This window comes from Oncorhynchus mykiss, chromosome 25 (assembly GCF_013265735.2).
Source record: "Oncorhynchus mykiss isolate Arlee chromosome 25, USDA_OmykA_1.1, whole genome shotgun sequence".
In the NCBI taxonomy this organism is placed as follows: domain Eukaryota; kingdom Metazoa; phylum Chordata; class Actinopteri; order Salmoniformes; family Salmonidae; genus Oncorhynchus; species Oncorhynchus mykiss.
This window is the reverse complement of record NC_048589.1, coordinates 18,421,392-18,436,099: the sequence shown is the minus strand read 5'-3', so window position 1 is coordinate 18,436,099 and position 14,708 is coordinate 18,421,392. Positions and strand designations below refer to the sequence as shown.

The 14,708-nt window shown below is 48.7% G+C and overlaps 1 protein-coding gene across 2 annotated transcripts in view; it reads left to right on the top strand.

Moving 5' to 3' along the window:
• LOC110505502 (formin) overlaps window positions 1–14,708 on the top strand; it is a 122,382-nt gene that overhangs the window by 77,451 nt on the left and 30,223 nt on the right. For both annotated transcript variants that reach the window (XM_036962244.1, XM_036962243.1), the window contains 2 exons: window positions 3,953–4,004; window positions 7,557–7,706. In XM_036962244.1, the coding sequence (XP_036818139.1) occupies window positions 3,953–4,004; window positions 7,557–7,706 (202 nt within the window). The remainder of the gene's footprint in view (window positions 1–3,952; window positions 4,005–7,556; window positions 7,707–14,708) is intronic.

The window sequence follows — 14,708 nt, the reverse complement described above, 5'->3', positions numbered from 1 at the left end:
TAGCAGCAACACATCCGCTCCTAACATGCATTACAACGTGGCATGCAGACAGAGGGAGAGGTGCCTTGTCAGGCTTATACAGAGCAGGTACCAGGCTCGTGACACTAAAGCAACATAATGCATACAGAACCTCTTCCTCATTTGAATGAGTGCCAACTAGGATTCTGCATTTTGTCCCAAACAGTATGTAGTGGTGCTTTTGGCAATGTTCTCACAATATTGGACACAGTTCATTGGCTTTAAACGACCAAGCTATCATCACTCTCGCTGTGGGTAAACATCAACCAAACAGACTGCAACTCAAGCATCTTGGCAAGCCAACAACCACCTGCATGCAATTTTGCCACCTTCACCAATTTTACACAGGCAAGGCGAGGGCCTTCCCACATTTCTGCATACCACAAAGAGCAGGCTATTAACAAAACACTGCCTCAGGTCTATGGCCCTCTATAGGTCTGGTAGGGCATCGGAGTTGCTTAAAAGGAAGCCACCTCTCTCTCCCTTGCCAACATCTTCAACAACCTCTTATCTCTCCAAAGTACTAGTGAGAACAAAAGTGTCACAAGGCAATCTACGTTTTACTCCATTGAAGGGCAAAATACACAAATGACTTGCGCCAGACAGAGAATATTGGGAAACAATAGGGTCTTTCTATAAAATATGTAAATGAGTTGTCTCGCGGAGAGATTGCATCCACATGTTGGGAGGTAGAGAGTGAGAACTGGAGGCAGGGAAGTGTTTTCAGCATAGAGATGTTTCGAGTACTGTATTCATTGCGAACAAAGTCTGCCTTGGTATCCTTGTCTCCTAGTTACATATTGCAAACGGAAATGTATTATAGACTGTTTATTCCCTTTAACATTCCAGTGTGTCAAGCATGTAGTCTTGGTCAATATCACAGAATATTTGAAAGGTCTTTAAACCATTGTCGTTGCCACTGGCTACAAAATGGTATTGGTTTACAAAAAAACATCTTGAACATAAACTTTCCAGTGGGAAACTTATAATCCGTTCTTAATAAACAGAGCTCCTCCAGCAATTGCACTTACTTGTGAAGCAGCCAGGTTTCGTGTAAGAGATGTCCATTCCATTATTCATCTTATTCATCAATGTCGTCATTGGTATTGATGGACAGCTATAACCATAACCAAGCATGTGTAGGAAGGGAGCCAGTATGAATTATCTCATACGTACGGTATACTTTTTTAATGGAGGAGGGACTGTCTGTTTGTCATAGTGCACTCCGTGCTTGCTCCTGTGCGAGGCAGGGGAGCAGAGCAGCTCATGTGATCGTGTCTGTGGAGCGCTGACCCAGAACTGCCTGGGAGGCTGTGTGGAGGCTGTGGGGGCCGGCAGGCTGCTCCCTCTCAGCAGGGCCCACAGTTGAACCCCAACGCCCTAGGCCCTGCCTCGCAAACCTGCTTGTGATCTCACAACGCTCCTACAACGCTCCTACAATGCTCCTACAGCTCCATGTCATTGAGCCTTTGTCTTGTAAGGCATTACTCTGCCATTACCCATGACCACCTCTGCTTCCTTTCTGTATATACAGTACTGCTCCCCCTCTCATTATATATTTTTTGGTAGAATGCTGAAATGTTGAGTCCCTAACTTTCAGCAGCACTCAGTTAGCCTATTTATGCAATGCTTCAGCAGTTTGGGAGCAAGTATTTTCCCTTTCCTTCAGAACTGTTTATTAGCGTTGAAAGAATGTTTTGTTACTTTCTACAACAACAATGAGCCAAACCCACCTTTCTGTTCTCACTTTAATAGAAAGTCTTTGAATCCTTCAGGGACATTTTGAGTAGTGAATACACTCCATGACTAATTTAAAACAAATTTTCCCACTTGAATCTCTAGTTCTGTCATGTTTTATTTGTCTAGTGTTCTATGGGCTTTCATGTGTTGTTCAATAAGCTCTCTTTGTTGTCAATGAATCAGAACCCAGTTACTAATATTCAACTCTTCCAAATAACTATGTGTTGAGTGGAAAGTGTCAGTTTAACATGGCATGCCATGTAGTCCTTTAACGGCTGAGTTTCACTCTGTGAGGTGTTCTCCTTTATGTTTACTGCTGAGAGGTGTCTGGCCCAGGGAGATGTTCCTCCCTCTGGTCCCAATGCCCCAGGGCTGCGACAAGGACACTGCCCTGCAAAGGGTGCAGTCGGGCCCTAATTTAAGATGTCTGTCACTAAAGATCCCATTGCACACTGGTGTCCACCAGGCTAAGCTCACCACCCTTCCCCACCAGGCTAAGCTCACCACCCTTCCCCACCAGGCTAAGCTCACCACCCTTCCTCCCCAGGCTATTATGGTCATAATCATCTGGTTGGTCATATATGCACAATCCTGAGCTCTTCACTGTGTTGGCAAACAATGCTAATTATGTTGTCTTGGGCAGAGGCTTTGAAAACAAGTGTGCTTGTTTGTGCTATGGTAGTAGGAGGCCATGAGCTCCCTCTTGATAGGACAACAATGTGAAAACCAGCACAGTTTAACAAAGTTCAAAGATTAGGGCTGGCAAGGAGCAAGGTATATTTATCGTTTCCGAGAACAAGAGATTTATCGACACACACACACAAACTTTCACACATACACGTTGCAGCTCCTTTTGATGTTTGATTGAGTATGTATGGAAATGGCATACACACATCAAAACATTTTTATAGCACGAAGCTGTAGTCACTGATGCAGTAAAGATTGTGTGTTTTTTCCCAGAGAGGTTCCAGGTCCTTAACACAGCTTATGTATGTAGTTTCCTAGCACTTTGTTATCTGACTGCTTGGTAAACCAGTGGTTTGGAAAAGTGTGTCAGAGTTTTAAAGGCCTAATTTATTGTCCTTCTCAGCATGAGCGTCTCATAACTTTCTAGTTAGCCACTACTGGTTTCATGTTTACACAGGGAGCGGAGGAAGAGAAACTTCACACATCCTCTTTCTCTCTCTCTCTCTCTCTCTCTCTCTCTCTCTCTCTGTGGGCCGCTCTCTCTCAGAGCGCCGGCCGGCCTGGTGCCACCTCTACACAGAGCCGCACCAGAGAGGACCTCAGGCGCCAGCCTGAACCCCCCGCTGGGCCTAACGCCATTGGTCATGGCTCTCCCCCCTCCTCCCCAATCCCAGCCATGGCCACCCCTTCCCTTCATTAGGTTTACTTCAGACAATCAGCCTGCTTATGTAAAAAAAAAAAAGCAAAGCAAAAGGGGTGGTAGCAGCTTAAGCTCACCCTCTCCCAAAAGACCCCCAAACCTGCCTTTGAACAATTTTTGGGAGACTTCCCCCTCTTAAATCTTCAAGTGGGAAAGGTCCCCCATCATTGTAAAAAGGATGAATCTGGAAAATGCAATAAATCTGAGATCACAGGCACTCTCTGGCCCTAGATAAATTCTTGCACCTCGCCCTGGCCCGCCGCACACATCTGCCTTGCATTTAGACACTTTTACATGGCAGGAGTCCACAGGAGCCTCCAGTTCCCAAGCCTCATACACTCACTCCTCAGCCCTGCGCTGTGCTGTGCTGCCTGTGCCCCTGCTACGCACCTCTGCCCCTCTCCCCTCCTCAACACACAGTCCACACTTAGACCTCTCCTTACACCCCCACCTCACACTCCTCATCAACACACTAACACACAAACATCTCACCTCTTACAATTCACCACGGTGAAATCCATGGACACCTCTAGCACATGCTCCACCACCTTAGACATGTCATGCTAATGACCCTTCACCCTGACACTCCTCCTGGGAGAGGATAGATCTGTACCCACAGGACCCCCATCTGTACCAGCGGGACTGCATGGAGTGTCATTGATGTACCTCAGTTTACCTCCATTTGGAAATATCTATTCCCACTACTGTATGTACTGTGACCTCCAAGCCTCCCATACTGCCTCACACATAGGTATGTTTACTCCATGTGTATTCATCTAATCCATGCTGTTGTTTTGTCTTTTCCAGTTCAAAAGGACCACACTGCTGAGGACGACCAGCTCAAAGCTGCACAGAAAAGGTATGAATCGTCTCTGTCCGTTCTAATATAACACAACACAATTAACCTAGAGGTCATAGACCAAACAACGTGTCATATATGTATGACAGAGGAGCTCTGTATTTCCTGACCTAGCTGTTTGCATACCTCTGTAATACAGAAGGGAACTCAGCCAAGTATAATGGATGGTGGATGTCATGTAGCCATTCAGGTTCTTCTGTCATTTAGTACACTTTAGTCAGTTATCAGATGTTCTTATCTACATCAACTTACAGTAGTGAATGCATACATTTCCATACTTTTGTTTTGGTCTCCTGTGGGAATTGAACCCATAACTTTGGTGTTGCAAGTGCCATTCTCTACCAACTAAGCCACACAGGACCAGTACAATCTCCAGGTCATAACCTGGCACAATGTAAACTAGCCCCGAGATAGGGAAGGGCTGTCTGGAGGGAAGAGCTGTCTGGAGGGAAGGGCTGTCTGGAGGGCTGCCTATGGAGACAGACACAGACACTACGCTTACATGTTCACACACACTCACCAAACTCACATACACTGTGCCAATGCCGATAACCCGCCATGCTTACATACACACACTGTGCTCACTCCACTCTAGTTGTTATCAGGCCTTATCTTCCGTGTTTGGTACTGCAAACTCTAAGAGTCACTGTAAGAAGGCCCACCTTATTTATGGAGAAATGGTCAACTGGCAGACGTTTAACTAGTGTCAGAGAAAAAACATATCTGGAAAATGTCATATTGGAAAAACACACTAGAAAGAACAAACAAAGCAAATAGATTATTTTTCCTTGTTTAGATAGAGACCAGAATTGTTTGCTTTAAATCGTAACTCTCCAGATTCCAAAATAAATCATGAAAAGCACATGAAGGAGAAACCAAAGGATGCTTGACGCTGGAAAATGGAAACTATAAACTGTAAGATGTTGATTGCTTTGGACAATACTACAACTCAGCCAATGTTTCCAAACACCCCTGTTTCATGTTTCCATTTCAAGCCAAGAGAAGCACTCAGATTGGCAATGCATGGGTCTCTCCATCTCTCTCTCTCTGTGTCTCTCACTCCATCTCTCTCTCACTCCCTCTGCCTTCTTTCTCTGTCTCTCGCTTTCCTCTCTTCCTCTCTCTCTCTCTCCTTCTCCTGGTGGTATTATGATATCTCTCTATGTGACTGTGTGACTGACACCAGTGTAATGAAGGTCTTGAACTTGGGGATATTGATCAAAAGGGTCCCACGGCTGACAGCCCTTAGCCTTTAATGAAGTTTGCCTTTAATTTCATCCAAACAGTCCGGGGCTGCCTGCCGCTGGGGGGGGGGGGGGGCCCTCTCAGGTTCCCAGGGACGCACCTCATAAAAGTGACACGCTGGTGATGAATATGGGCGGTGGGCCGTGGTGTGGTGTGTGTGTGCGCTGTAGTGTGTGTGTACCGTTTGTTCTGTGGGGTGTGGGTGGGCCCCGGCCCTCACATCTGTCCTGGATGAGGCATCTACCTCACCGACACAGCCACACATTAGGGCCCCGTGTTAATAAGGCTCATAGACATCACATCATCACTGCCAGCTACTGAAACACAGGGTCAACCCCTTAAGGAACGGGAATTAATTTTTCTGTTATGGCCTGAAGCCAACCATCATCATAGGAAGGACCGGTTGCTATGACATGTCGGTTGTAGAGAAATTACATTAATTTTGTCAATTGATTGGCAAAATTACTTTATGGAAAGCTGACATGATACACAGTTTATGACAGTTTCAGAGATGTAATGTGAGTTTCTTGCTCAATATCCTGGGTACCCTATGCAGTGAGCAATGAGGTCCTTTCCTGAACATGCAATCCTAATTAGTTTCTTTTATGTTTCAGTTTCCCTGAGGTTTCCTGATACGTCCACAGTTAATGGACCATTAAGTTTCCCTCCCTCATCATGCTCAATTTCATATGAAACGACTGCAGCGTGTGTGCTGCTTACATACGTATGTGGTTAAAGGGTTGTTAGCTGGAGGGATATTTGAACTGTCACAACTTCTATTATACATTATCCATTGTCTATTAAAGATGTCTCGTCGCCGTTAAAGAAACACATTTTGTAACAGCTGACCACAGGAGTGTTTCCCTTTCTAATCTGTTGTATGGAATGTTATCTTAGCCGTCCAAATATCCATGTGATATTCCCTGTTGCCCAGGCTTTTATCCGTCAGTGAGGAATGCTGAACATAGGTACAGAAATAAACGGCCTCACAGCAGGTGCGTCATAGCCCTCCAGAAGTGCGTGGTAGGTGCTTGTATATATGTGTGTGTGTGTTGTGTCTTTGTGTGAGTGTGTGTGTGTGTGCGGGTTATCTTTGTGTGTGTGTGTGTGTGTGTGTGTGTGTGTGTGGTGTCTTTGTGTGTGTGTGTGTGTGTGTGTGTGTGTGGTGTCTGTGTGTGTGTGTGTGTGTGTGTGTGTGTGTGTGTGTGTGTGTGTGTGTGTGTGTGTGTGTGTGTGTGTGTGTGTGTGTGTGTGTGTGTGTGTGTGTGTGCGTGTGCGGCGTATGCGTGTGTGACAGAGAGAGTAAGGAAAAGAGCTAAGCTTACCACACTACAGACTGTGCGTGATTTGTGTGAGCTCTGACACCTGACCCAGGGTCAGGGAAGGAGCCAATACAAAAGGAGCCTAGTTAATCACGCTGGGCCGTGCTGGTCGGGTCTACAAAGGCCTACAGAATGGATGTCAATTTGGTATGTTCTGTTCCTCCTGGGTTCCGTTGGCCTGGCCTAGTCTGGTTGTGGAACGAGTCAAGACGAGGATGATCTACTGCACCATCTTCCCCAGCGCTGGAGCGTCGGAGGAGCACATGACGGATATCTGGGGAATGGGAAGCGGCTAGTATGTGGGAGCAGCCGTCTGCCGCGCACATTGCCCCATCCCCCAACACTCCCCTCCCAACATGTCTTACATTAGCGTCGCAACAGCCACCTACCATCTGGAAGTCAAAACCTCTGTGTCAATCTGGGAGCATCTCCTGAATCATTGTGCCTCTATATCAAGCGCTTGACAGGCTGGGCAAAAAAATGTTTTTTCAATGTTTAGGTTAGAGAAAGCCCCAGAGGAGCAGGCTGCTTTTTAAACCCGGTGAGCACTGCTGTGAGCCTTGTGGATAGTTTAGATGTGGTTACAATTGAATTAGTCTGAGGATCTGCCATACAAGGGCCGTAGATTCTCATCTCGTTAAGGCTGAGAATCTTGAATGAGAATCTTGAATATCTTCATGTCTCTACTATTACTGGATTTGATGTCTCAGATAGCAAGTTGGATGAACGTAATCAATGTGTGTGTACAATACAATACAACTTTATTAATCCCCAAGGGGCAATTCATTCACGTGTGTGTGTGTGTGTGGGGGGGGGGGGGGGGGGGGCGGGGTGACCCCTGGCACTGTTCCCCTCCAGGCTATAGAGGAGGTCAATGTGATAATGGAGCCTCCGCTACCGGCTGTCCCCTGTGACCCAGTGAGATGTTCTCTCACTGCCGTCTCTCTCTTCGCTCTCTCTTATTCCCTCTGTTTCTCCCACACAGCTTCCTGGACATGGTGAGCTACTTTGGGCTCAAGCCAAAGTCTGGGGAGAAGGAGGTGGCCCCCGGTTACGTCTTCATGCTCTGGTATGAGTTCTGCAGCGACTTTAAGAACACTTGGAAGCGGGAGAGTAAGAACATCTCCAAGGAGAGGTGAGTGGAAGAAACCATGTCTGCATCACCATTCGTTAGCACTCATATTAAATCACACAGCTAATGACGAAAGGGAAAGTTCTAGAGCTCTTTGCCAACTATCTTTTTCTAGAAACCTGAGTGTTCTTTATTTGATTACATTAAAGGCGGATATGTTATGACTGGGCCAAAGTTCAGTCTTCACACATGATATCTGTTGACCAGAATCCTTTAGTCGCTCTTGTCCTACCCATCTTTAACACATACCTGATTGTTGGTGTCCCTCACATTTCTGTGTGATACAAAACACCCTGAATGGAGAATTATGAATTCTGTAAACAGTGTGGAGTGTAGCTGTTTTTACCAGGTATTAAAGCACAGGGGCGTCAAAGAGAAGGTAGGCAGGCCGGGCCCAGGGCCTGGTACAATGTCAAAGACTGGGACTGGATTTACGATGTTTCATCTGACCCGAGGCGTGGTGTCGGGGGGAGTCCCACTGCGGGACAGCAGTTCTCCTGGAGGCCTTCTGGCTTTACTAGCAGGGGACAGGGGCCTGTTAAAGACTGTGTGTTCTGAGAGGACTGTTAAACATTGTCATGGTTTGACCAGTCCACAGGGCTGCAGGTTTATTGCACATGGAGAGATGCAGCACTGGCCTAACCTGTGCCAAGTATCTGGTCAGGGCTGCTGGAAGGGACAGTGAGGGGCCAGACGTGCGTTAGGCTATTTTGGCATCACGGCACTAAGCTCTTAGGGGCCGATTCCAACTTAGGAATTTACGCATTTCCTACACACTAATCAGTATTTGGTATTCAGACTTACCTTATTCAGTCACGCAACACGGTGTGGCTACCTTGTACGCTCTGATTCAATTTCATTCAACCTCTGAAAACCAACAGACTTTCTCGTAGAGTTTTCATTACATTTATCTTAAGCCATCCCTTTAAATACTGTGTACCTTTTAGTTAGAATGTTGTCAACGGACTCACTAGAATATGTTGTAATGAAACAGCAGGGAACAGGTCTCAAACCGTCGATCTTCGAGCCCGAGGTCCGGCGCGCTATCAACGGTGCATGCTTGTGCGGTAGAGTTGATTTCCGAGCTTATAAACCCAGGGTCGTTACACTACTCCCTCCTTTCAAAGAGCAAGTCCTCGCGCTAGCTTGTGGCTCTACGTCTTACAGGAACGCGCTCCCCGGCCAAGCACACACACTGTCGTGGATGCAAGGTCCGATCACTTCCGACACCAATGTAATGAAACAGCAGGGAGCAGGTCTCGAACCCTCGACCTTCGAGCCCGAGGTCACAAAAGCATGCTCGTGCAGTAGTGTCGATTTCCGCGCTTATAAACCCAGGGTCGTTACAATATCGAGAGAACGGGTTCAGAATATTAGGGATTAATAAAAGAACGACATTTAAATATCTGCACATTCGTCACCGTTTCAGCACCAATTGGTAGATTTGAAAATGCTCTGATCTTGTGGATTATTTAGGGTTAGGAAAGTATTTATGAATCACAAAAAAATGGTTTGGAGAACCATTTATGCTTTACATTTATGCCAGGAGCATGCCACCCTGCATACCACTGCTCGCTTGCTTTTGGAGCTAAGCAGGGTTAGGCCTGGTAAGTTCCTGGATGGGAGACCAGATGCTGCTGGAAGTGGTGTTGGAGGGCCAGTAGGAGGCACTCTTTCCTTTGGTCTACAAAAATATCCCAATGCCTGAGGGCAGTGATTGGGGAAACTGCCCTGTGTAGGGTGCTGTCTTTCGGATGGGACATTAAACGGGTGTCCTGACTCTCTGAGGTCATTAAAGATCCCATGGCACTTATCGTAGGGGTGTTAACCCAGGTGTCCTGGCAAAATTCCCAATTTGGCCCTCAAACCATCACGGTCACCTAATAATCCCCAGTTTACAATTGGCTCATTCATTCCCCTGTAACTATTCCCCAGGTAGTTACTGCAAATGAGAGCATGTTCTCAGTCAACATACCTGGTAAAATAATGGATAAATAATATGAATGAAAGAAAACAGTGGTTTGATTCATTCAGAAAATTGCCACATTCTTCAACCCATGGTAATGTTGGAAGATTAGTGTACATATAATTATTATTATAGGGAGAATAGTATACAATAGTATATGAGTATACCTTATCTATTGCCTGCACTAACCATGGAACTGTGTGACGACATGGCCAAGTATTGCGCCATGCGTCTGGTTCAAACTGTCACAACTTTGCCCGCTCGCCGCTCCGTAACGATTTAATAAGCCTACATGTGTTACGGTGAGTGAATGAGGACCCAAAAGCGAACTAACTTAAACAGAGCTTCTTTAATAACCAAACATAGGTAGGCTCAGATAGACCGGCAGATTCGGACAGGACAGGACAGGGTTACAGCAAACATGACGATAGTCTGGCTCAGGCATGAAACACAACAAACAAGAATCCGACAAGGACAGGAACAGAAACAGAGAGAGATATAGGGACCTAATCAGAGGGAAAAAGGGAACAGGTGGGAAACGGGGTGAATGGGTAGTCAGAGGAGACAAGGAACAGCTGGTGGAAAGCGGGGGAGAAAAGGTAACCTAACAACGACCAGCAGAGGGAGACAGGGTGAAGGGAAAGGACAGAGACAAGACACAACATGACAGTACATGACAGTACCCCCCCACTCACCGAGCGCCTCCTGGCGCACTCGAGGAGGAAACCTGGCGGCAACGGAGGAAATCCTCGATCAGCGCACGGTCCAGCACGTCCCGAGAGGGAACCCAACTCCTCTCCTCAGGACCGTACCCCTCCCAATCTACGAGGTACTGGTGACCACGGCCCCGAGGACGCATGTCCAAAATTCTACGGACCCTGTAGATGGGTGCGCCCTCGACAAGGATGGGGGGGGGGGGGGGGGAAGACGAGCGGGGGCGCGAAGGACAGGCTTGATGCAGGAGACATGGAAGACCGGGTGGACGCGACGAAGGTATCGCGGAAGAAGAAGTCGAACTGCGACAGGATTAATGACCCGAGAAATACGGAACGGACCAATGAACCGCGGGGTCAACTTGCGAGAAGCCGTCTTAAGGGGAAGGTTCTGAGTGGAGAGCCAAACTCTCTGACCGCGACAATATCTAGGACTCTTAGTTCTACGCTTATTAGCAGCCCTCACAGTCTGCGTCCTATAACGGCAAAGTGCAGACCTGACCCTCTTCCAGGTGCGCTCGCAACGTTGGACAAAAGCCTGAGCGGAGGGGACGCTGGACTCGGCGAACTGAGATGAGAACAGCGGAGGCTGGTACCCGAGGCTACTCTGAAAAGGAGATAGCCCGGTCGCAGACGAAGGAAGCGAGTTGTGGGCGTATTCTGCCCAGGGGAGCTGTTCTGACCAAGACGCAGGGTTACGAAAAGAAAGACTGCGTAAGATGCGACCAATAGTCTGATTGGCCCGTTCTGCTTGACCGTTAGACTGGGGGTGAAAGCCGGAAGAGAGACTGACGGAAGCCCCAATCAAACGGCAAAACTCCCTCCAAAATTGAGACGTGAATTGCGGACCTCTGTCCGAAACGACGTCTGACGGAAGGCCATGAATTCTGAAAACATTCTCGATGATGATTTGTGCCGTCTCTTTAGCAGAAGGAAGCTTAGCAAGGGGAATGAAATGAGCCGCCTTAGAGAACCTATCGACAACCGTAAGAATAACAGTCTTCCCCGCTGACGAAGGCAGTCCGGTGACAAAATCTAAGGCGATGTGAGACCACGGTCGAGAGGGAATAGGAAGCGGCCTGAGACGGCCGGCAGGAGGAGAGTTACCGGACTTAGTCTGCGCGCAGACCGAACAAGCAGCCATGAAACGACGCGTGTCATGCTCCCGGGTGGGCCACCAAAAACGCTGGCGAATGGAAGCAAGCGTACCCCGAACGCCAGGGTGGCCGGCTAACTTGGCAGAGTGAGCCCACTGAAGAACGGCCAGACGAGTAGGAACGGGAACGAAAAGAAGGTTCCTAGGACAAGCGCGCGGCGACGGAGTGTGAGTGAGCGCTTGTTTTACCTGCCTCTCAATTCCCCAGACAGTCAACCCGACAACACGCCCCTCAGGGAGAATCCCCTCGGGGTCAGTGGAGGCTACTGAAGAACTGAAGAGACGAGACAAAGCATCAGGCTTGGTGTTCTTAGAGCCCGGACGATAAGAAATCACGAACTCGAAACGAGCGAAAAACAGCGCCCAACGCGCCTGACGCGCATTAAGTCGTTTGGCAGAACGGATGTACTCAAGGTTCCTATGGTCAGTCCAAACGACAAAAGGAACGGTCGCCCCCTCCAACCACTGTCGCCATTCGCCTAGGGCTAACCGGATGGCGAGCAGTTCGCGGTTACCCACATCATAGTTACGTTCCGACGGCGACAGGCGATGAGAAAAATACGCGCATGGGTGGACCTTGTCGTCAGAGAGGGAGCGCTGAGAAAGGATGGCTCCCACGCCCACCTCTGACGCGTCAACCTCGACAACGAACTGTCTAGAGACGTCAGGTGTAACAAGGATAGGAGCGGATGTAAAACGATTCTTGAGGAGATCAAAAGCTCCCTGGGCGGAAACGGACCACTTAAAGCACGTCTTGACAGAAGTAAGGGCTGTGAGAGGAGCTGCCACCTGACCGAAATTACGGATGAAACGACGATAGAAGTTCGCGAAGCCGAGAAAGCGCTGCAGCTCGACGCGTGACTTAGGGACGGGCCAATCAATGACAGCTTGGACCTTAGCGGGATCCATCTTAATGCCTTCAGCGGAAATAACAGAACCGAGAAATGTGACGGAGGAGGCATGAAAAGTGCACTTCTCAGCCTTCACAAAAAGACAATTCTCTAAAAGGCGCTGGAGGACACGTCGAACGTGCTGAACATGAATCTGGAGTGACGGTGAAAAAATCAGGATATCGTCAAGGTAAACGAAAACAAAGATGTTCAGCATGTCTCTCAGGACATCATTGACTAATGCCTGAAAGACAGCTGGAGCGTTAGCGAGGCCGAAAGGAAGAACCCGGTATTCAAAGTGCCCTAACGGAGTGTTAAACGCCGTCTTCCACTCGTCCCCCTCCCTGATGCGCACGAGATGGTAAGCGTTACGAAGGTCCAACTTAGTGAAAAACCTGGCTCCCTGCAGGATCTCGAAGGCTGAAGACATAAGAGGAAGCGGATAACGATTCTTCACTGTTATGTCATTCAGCCCTCGATAATCTATGCAGGGGCGCAGAGACCCGTCCTTCTTCTTGACAAAAAAAACCCCCGCTCCGGCGGGAGAGGAGGAGGGGACTATGGTACCGGCGTCAAGAGCTACAGACAAATAATCTTCGAGAGCCTTACGTTCGGGAGCCGACAGAGAGTATAGTCTACCCCGGGGGGGGGTGGTTCCCGGAAGGAGATCAATACTACAATCATACGACCGGTGTGGAGGAAGAGAGGTGGCCCTGGACCGACTGAACACCGTGCGCAGATCGTGATATTCCTCCGGCACCCCTGTCAAATCACCAGGCTCCTCCTGTGAAGAAGAGACAGAGGAAACAGGAGGGATAGCAGACATTAAACATTTCACATGACAAGAGACGTTCCAGGAGAGGATAGAATTACTAGACCAATTAATGGAAGGATTATGACAAACTAGCCAGGGATGGCCCAAAACAACAGGTGTAAAAGGTGAACGAAAAATTAAAAAAGAAATGGTTTCACTATGATTACCAGAAACAGTGAGGGTTAAAGGTAGCGTCTCACGCTGAATCCTGGGGAGAGGACTACCATCCAGGGCGAACAAGGCCGTGGGCTCCTTTAACTGTCTGAGAGGAATGTCATGTTCCCGAGCCCAGGTCTCGTCCATAAAACAGCCCTCCGCCCCAGAGTCTATTAAGGCACTGCAGGAAGCTGACGAACCGGTCCAGCGTAGATGGACCGACAAGGTAGTGCAGGATCTTGAAGGAGAGACAGGAGTAGTAGCGCTCACCAGTAGCCCTCCGCTTACTGACGAGCTCTGGCCTTTTACTGGACATGAAGTGACAAAATGACCAGCGGAACCGCAATAGAGACAGAGGCGGTTGGTGATTCTCCGTTCCCTCTCCTTAGTCGAGATGCGGATACCTCCCAGCTGCATGGGCTCAGCACCCGAGCCGGCAGAGGAAGATGGTAGTGATGCGGAGAGGGGGGCGACGGAGAGCGCGAGCTCCTTTCCACGAGCTCGTTGACGAAGATCAACCCGTCGCTCAATGCGAATAGCGAGTTCAATCAAGGAATCCACGCTGGAAGGAACCTCCCGGGAGAGAATCTCATCCTTTACCTCTGCGCGGAGACCCTCCAGAAGACGAGCGAGCAAGGCCGGCTCGTTCCAGCCACTGGAGACAGCAAGAGTGCGAAACTCAATAGAGTAGTCTGTTATGGATCGATTGCCTTGACATAGGGAAGACAGGGCCCTGGAAGCCTCCTCCCCAAAAACAGATCGATCAAAAACCCGTATCATCTCCTCCTTAAAGTCCTGATACTGGTTAGTACACTCAGCCCTTGCCTCCCAGATTGCCGTGCCCCACTCACGAGCCCGTCCAATAAGGAGAGCAGTGCTCCTGGAGTAAGTGTTGGGCTGGAGAGAAAACACAATATCACACTGGGTGAGGAACGAGCGGCATTCAGTGGGCTCCCCAGAGTAACACGGCGGGTTATTGATTCTGGGCTCCGGAGATTCGAAAGCCCTGGAAGTGGCCGGTGGATCGAGGCGGAGATGGTGAACCTGTTCTGTGAGGTTGGAGACTTGGGTGGCCAGGGTCTCAACGGCATGTCGAGCAGCAGACACTTCCTGCTCGTGTCTGCCTAGCATCGCTCCCTGGATCCCGACGGCTGAGTGGAGAGGATCCGAAGTCGCTGGGTCCATTCTTGGTCGGATTCTTCTGTTACGGTGAGTGAATGAGGACCCAAAAGCGAACTAACTTAAACAGAGCTTCTTTAATAACCAAACATAGGTAGGCTCAGATAGACCGGCAGATTCGGACAGGACAG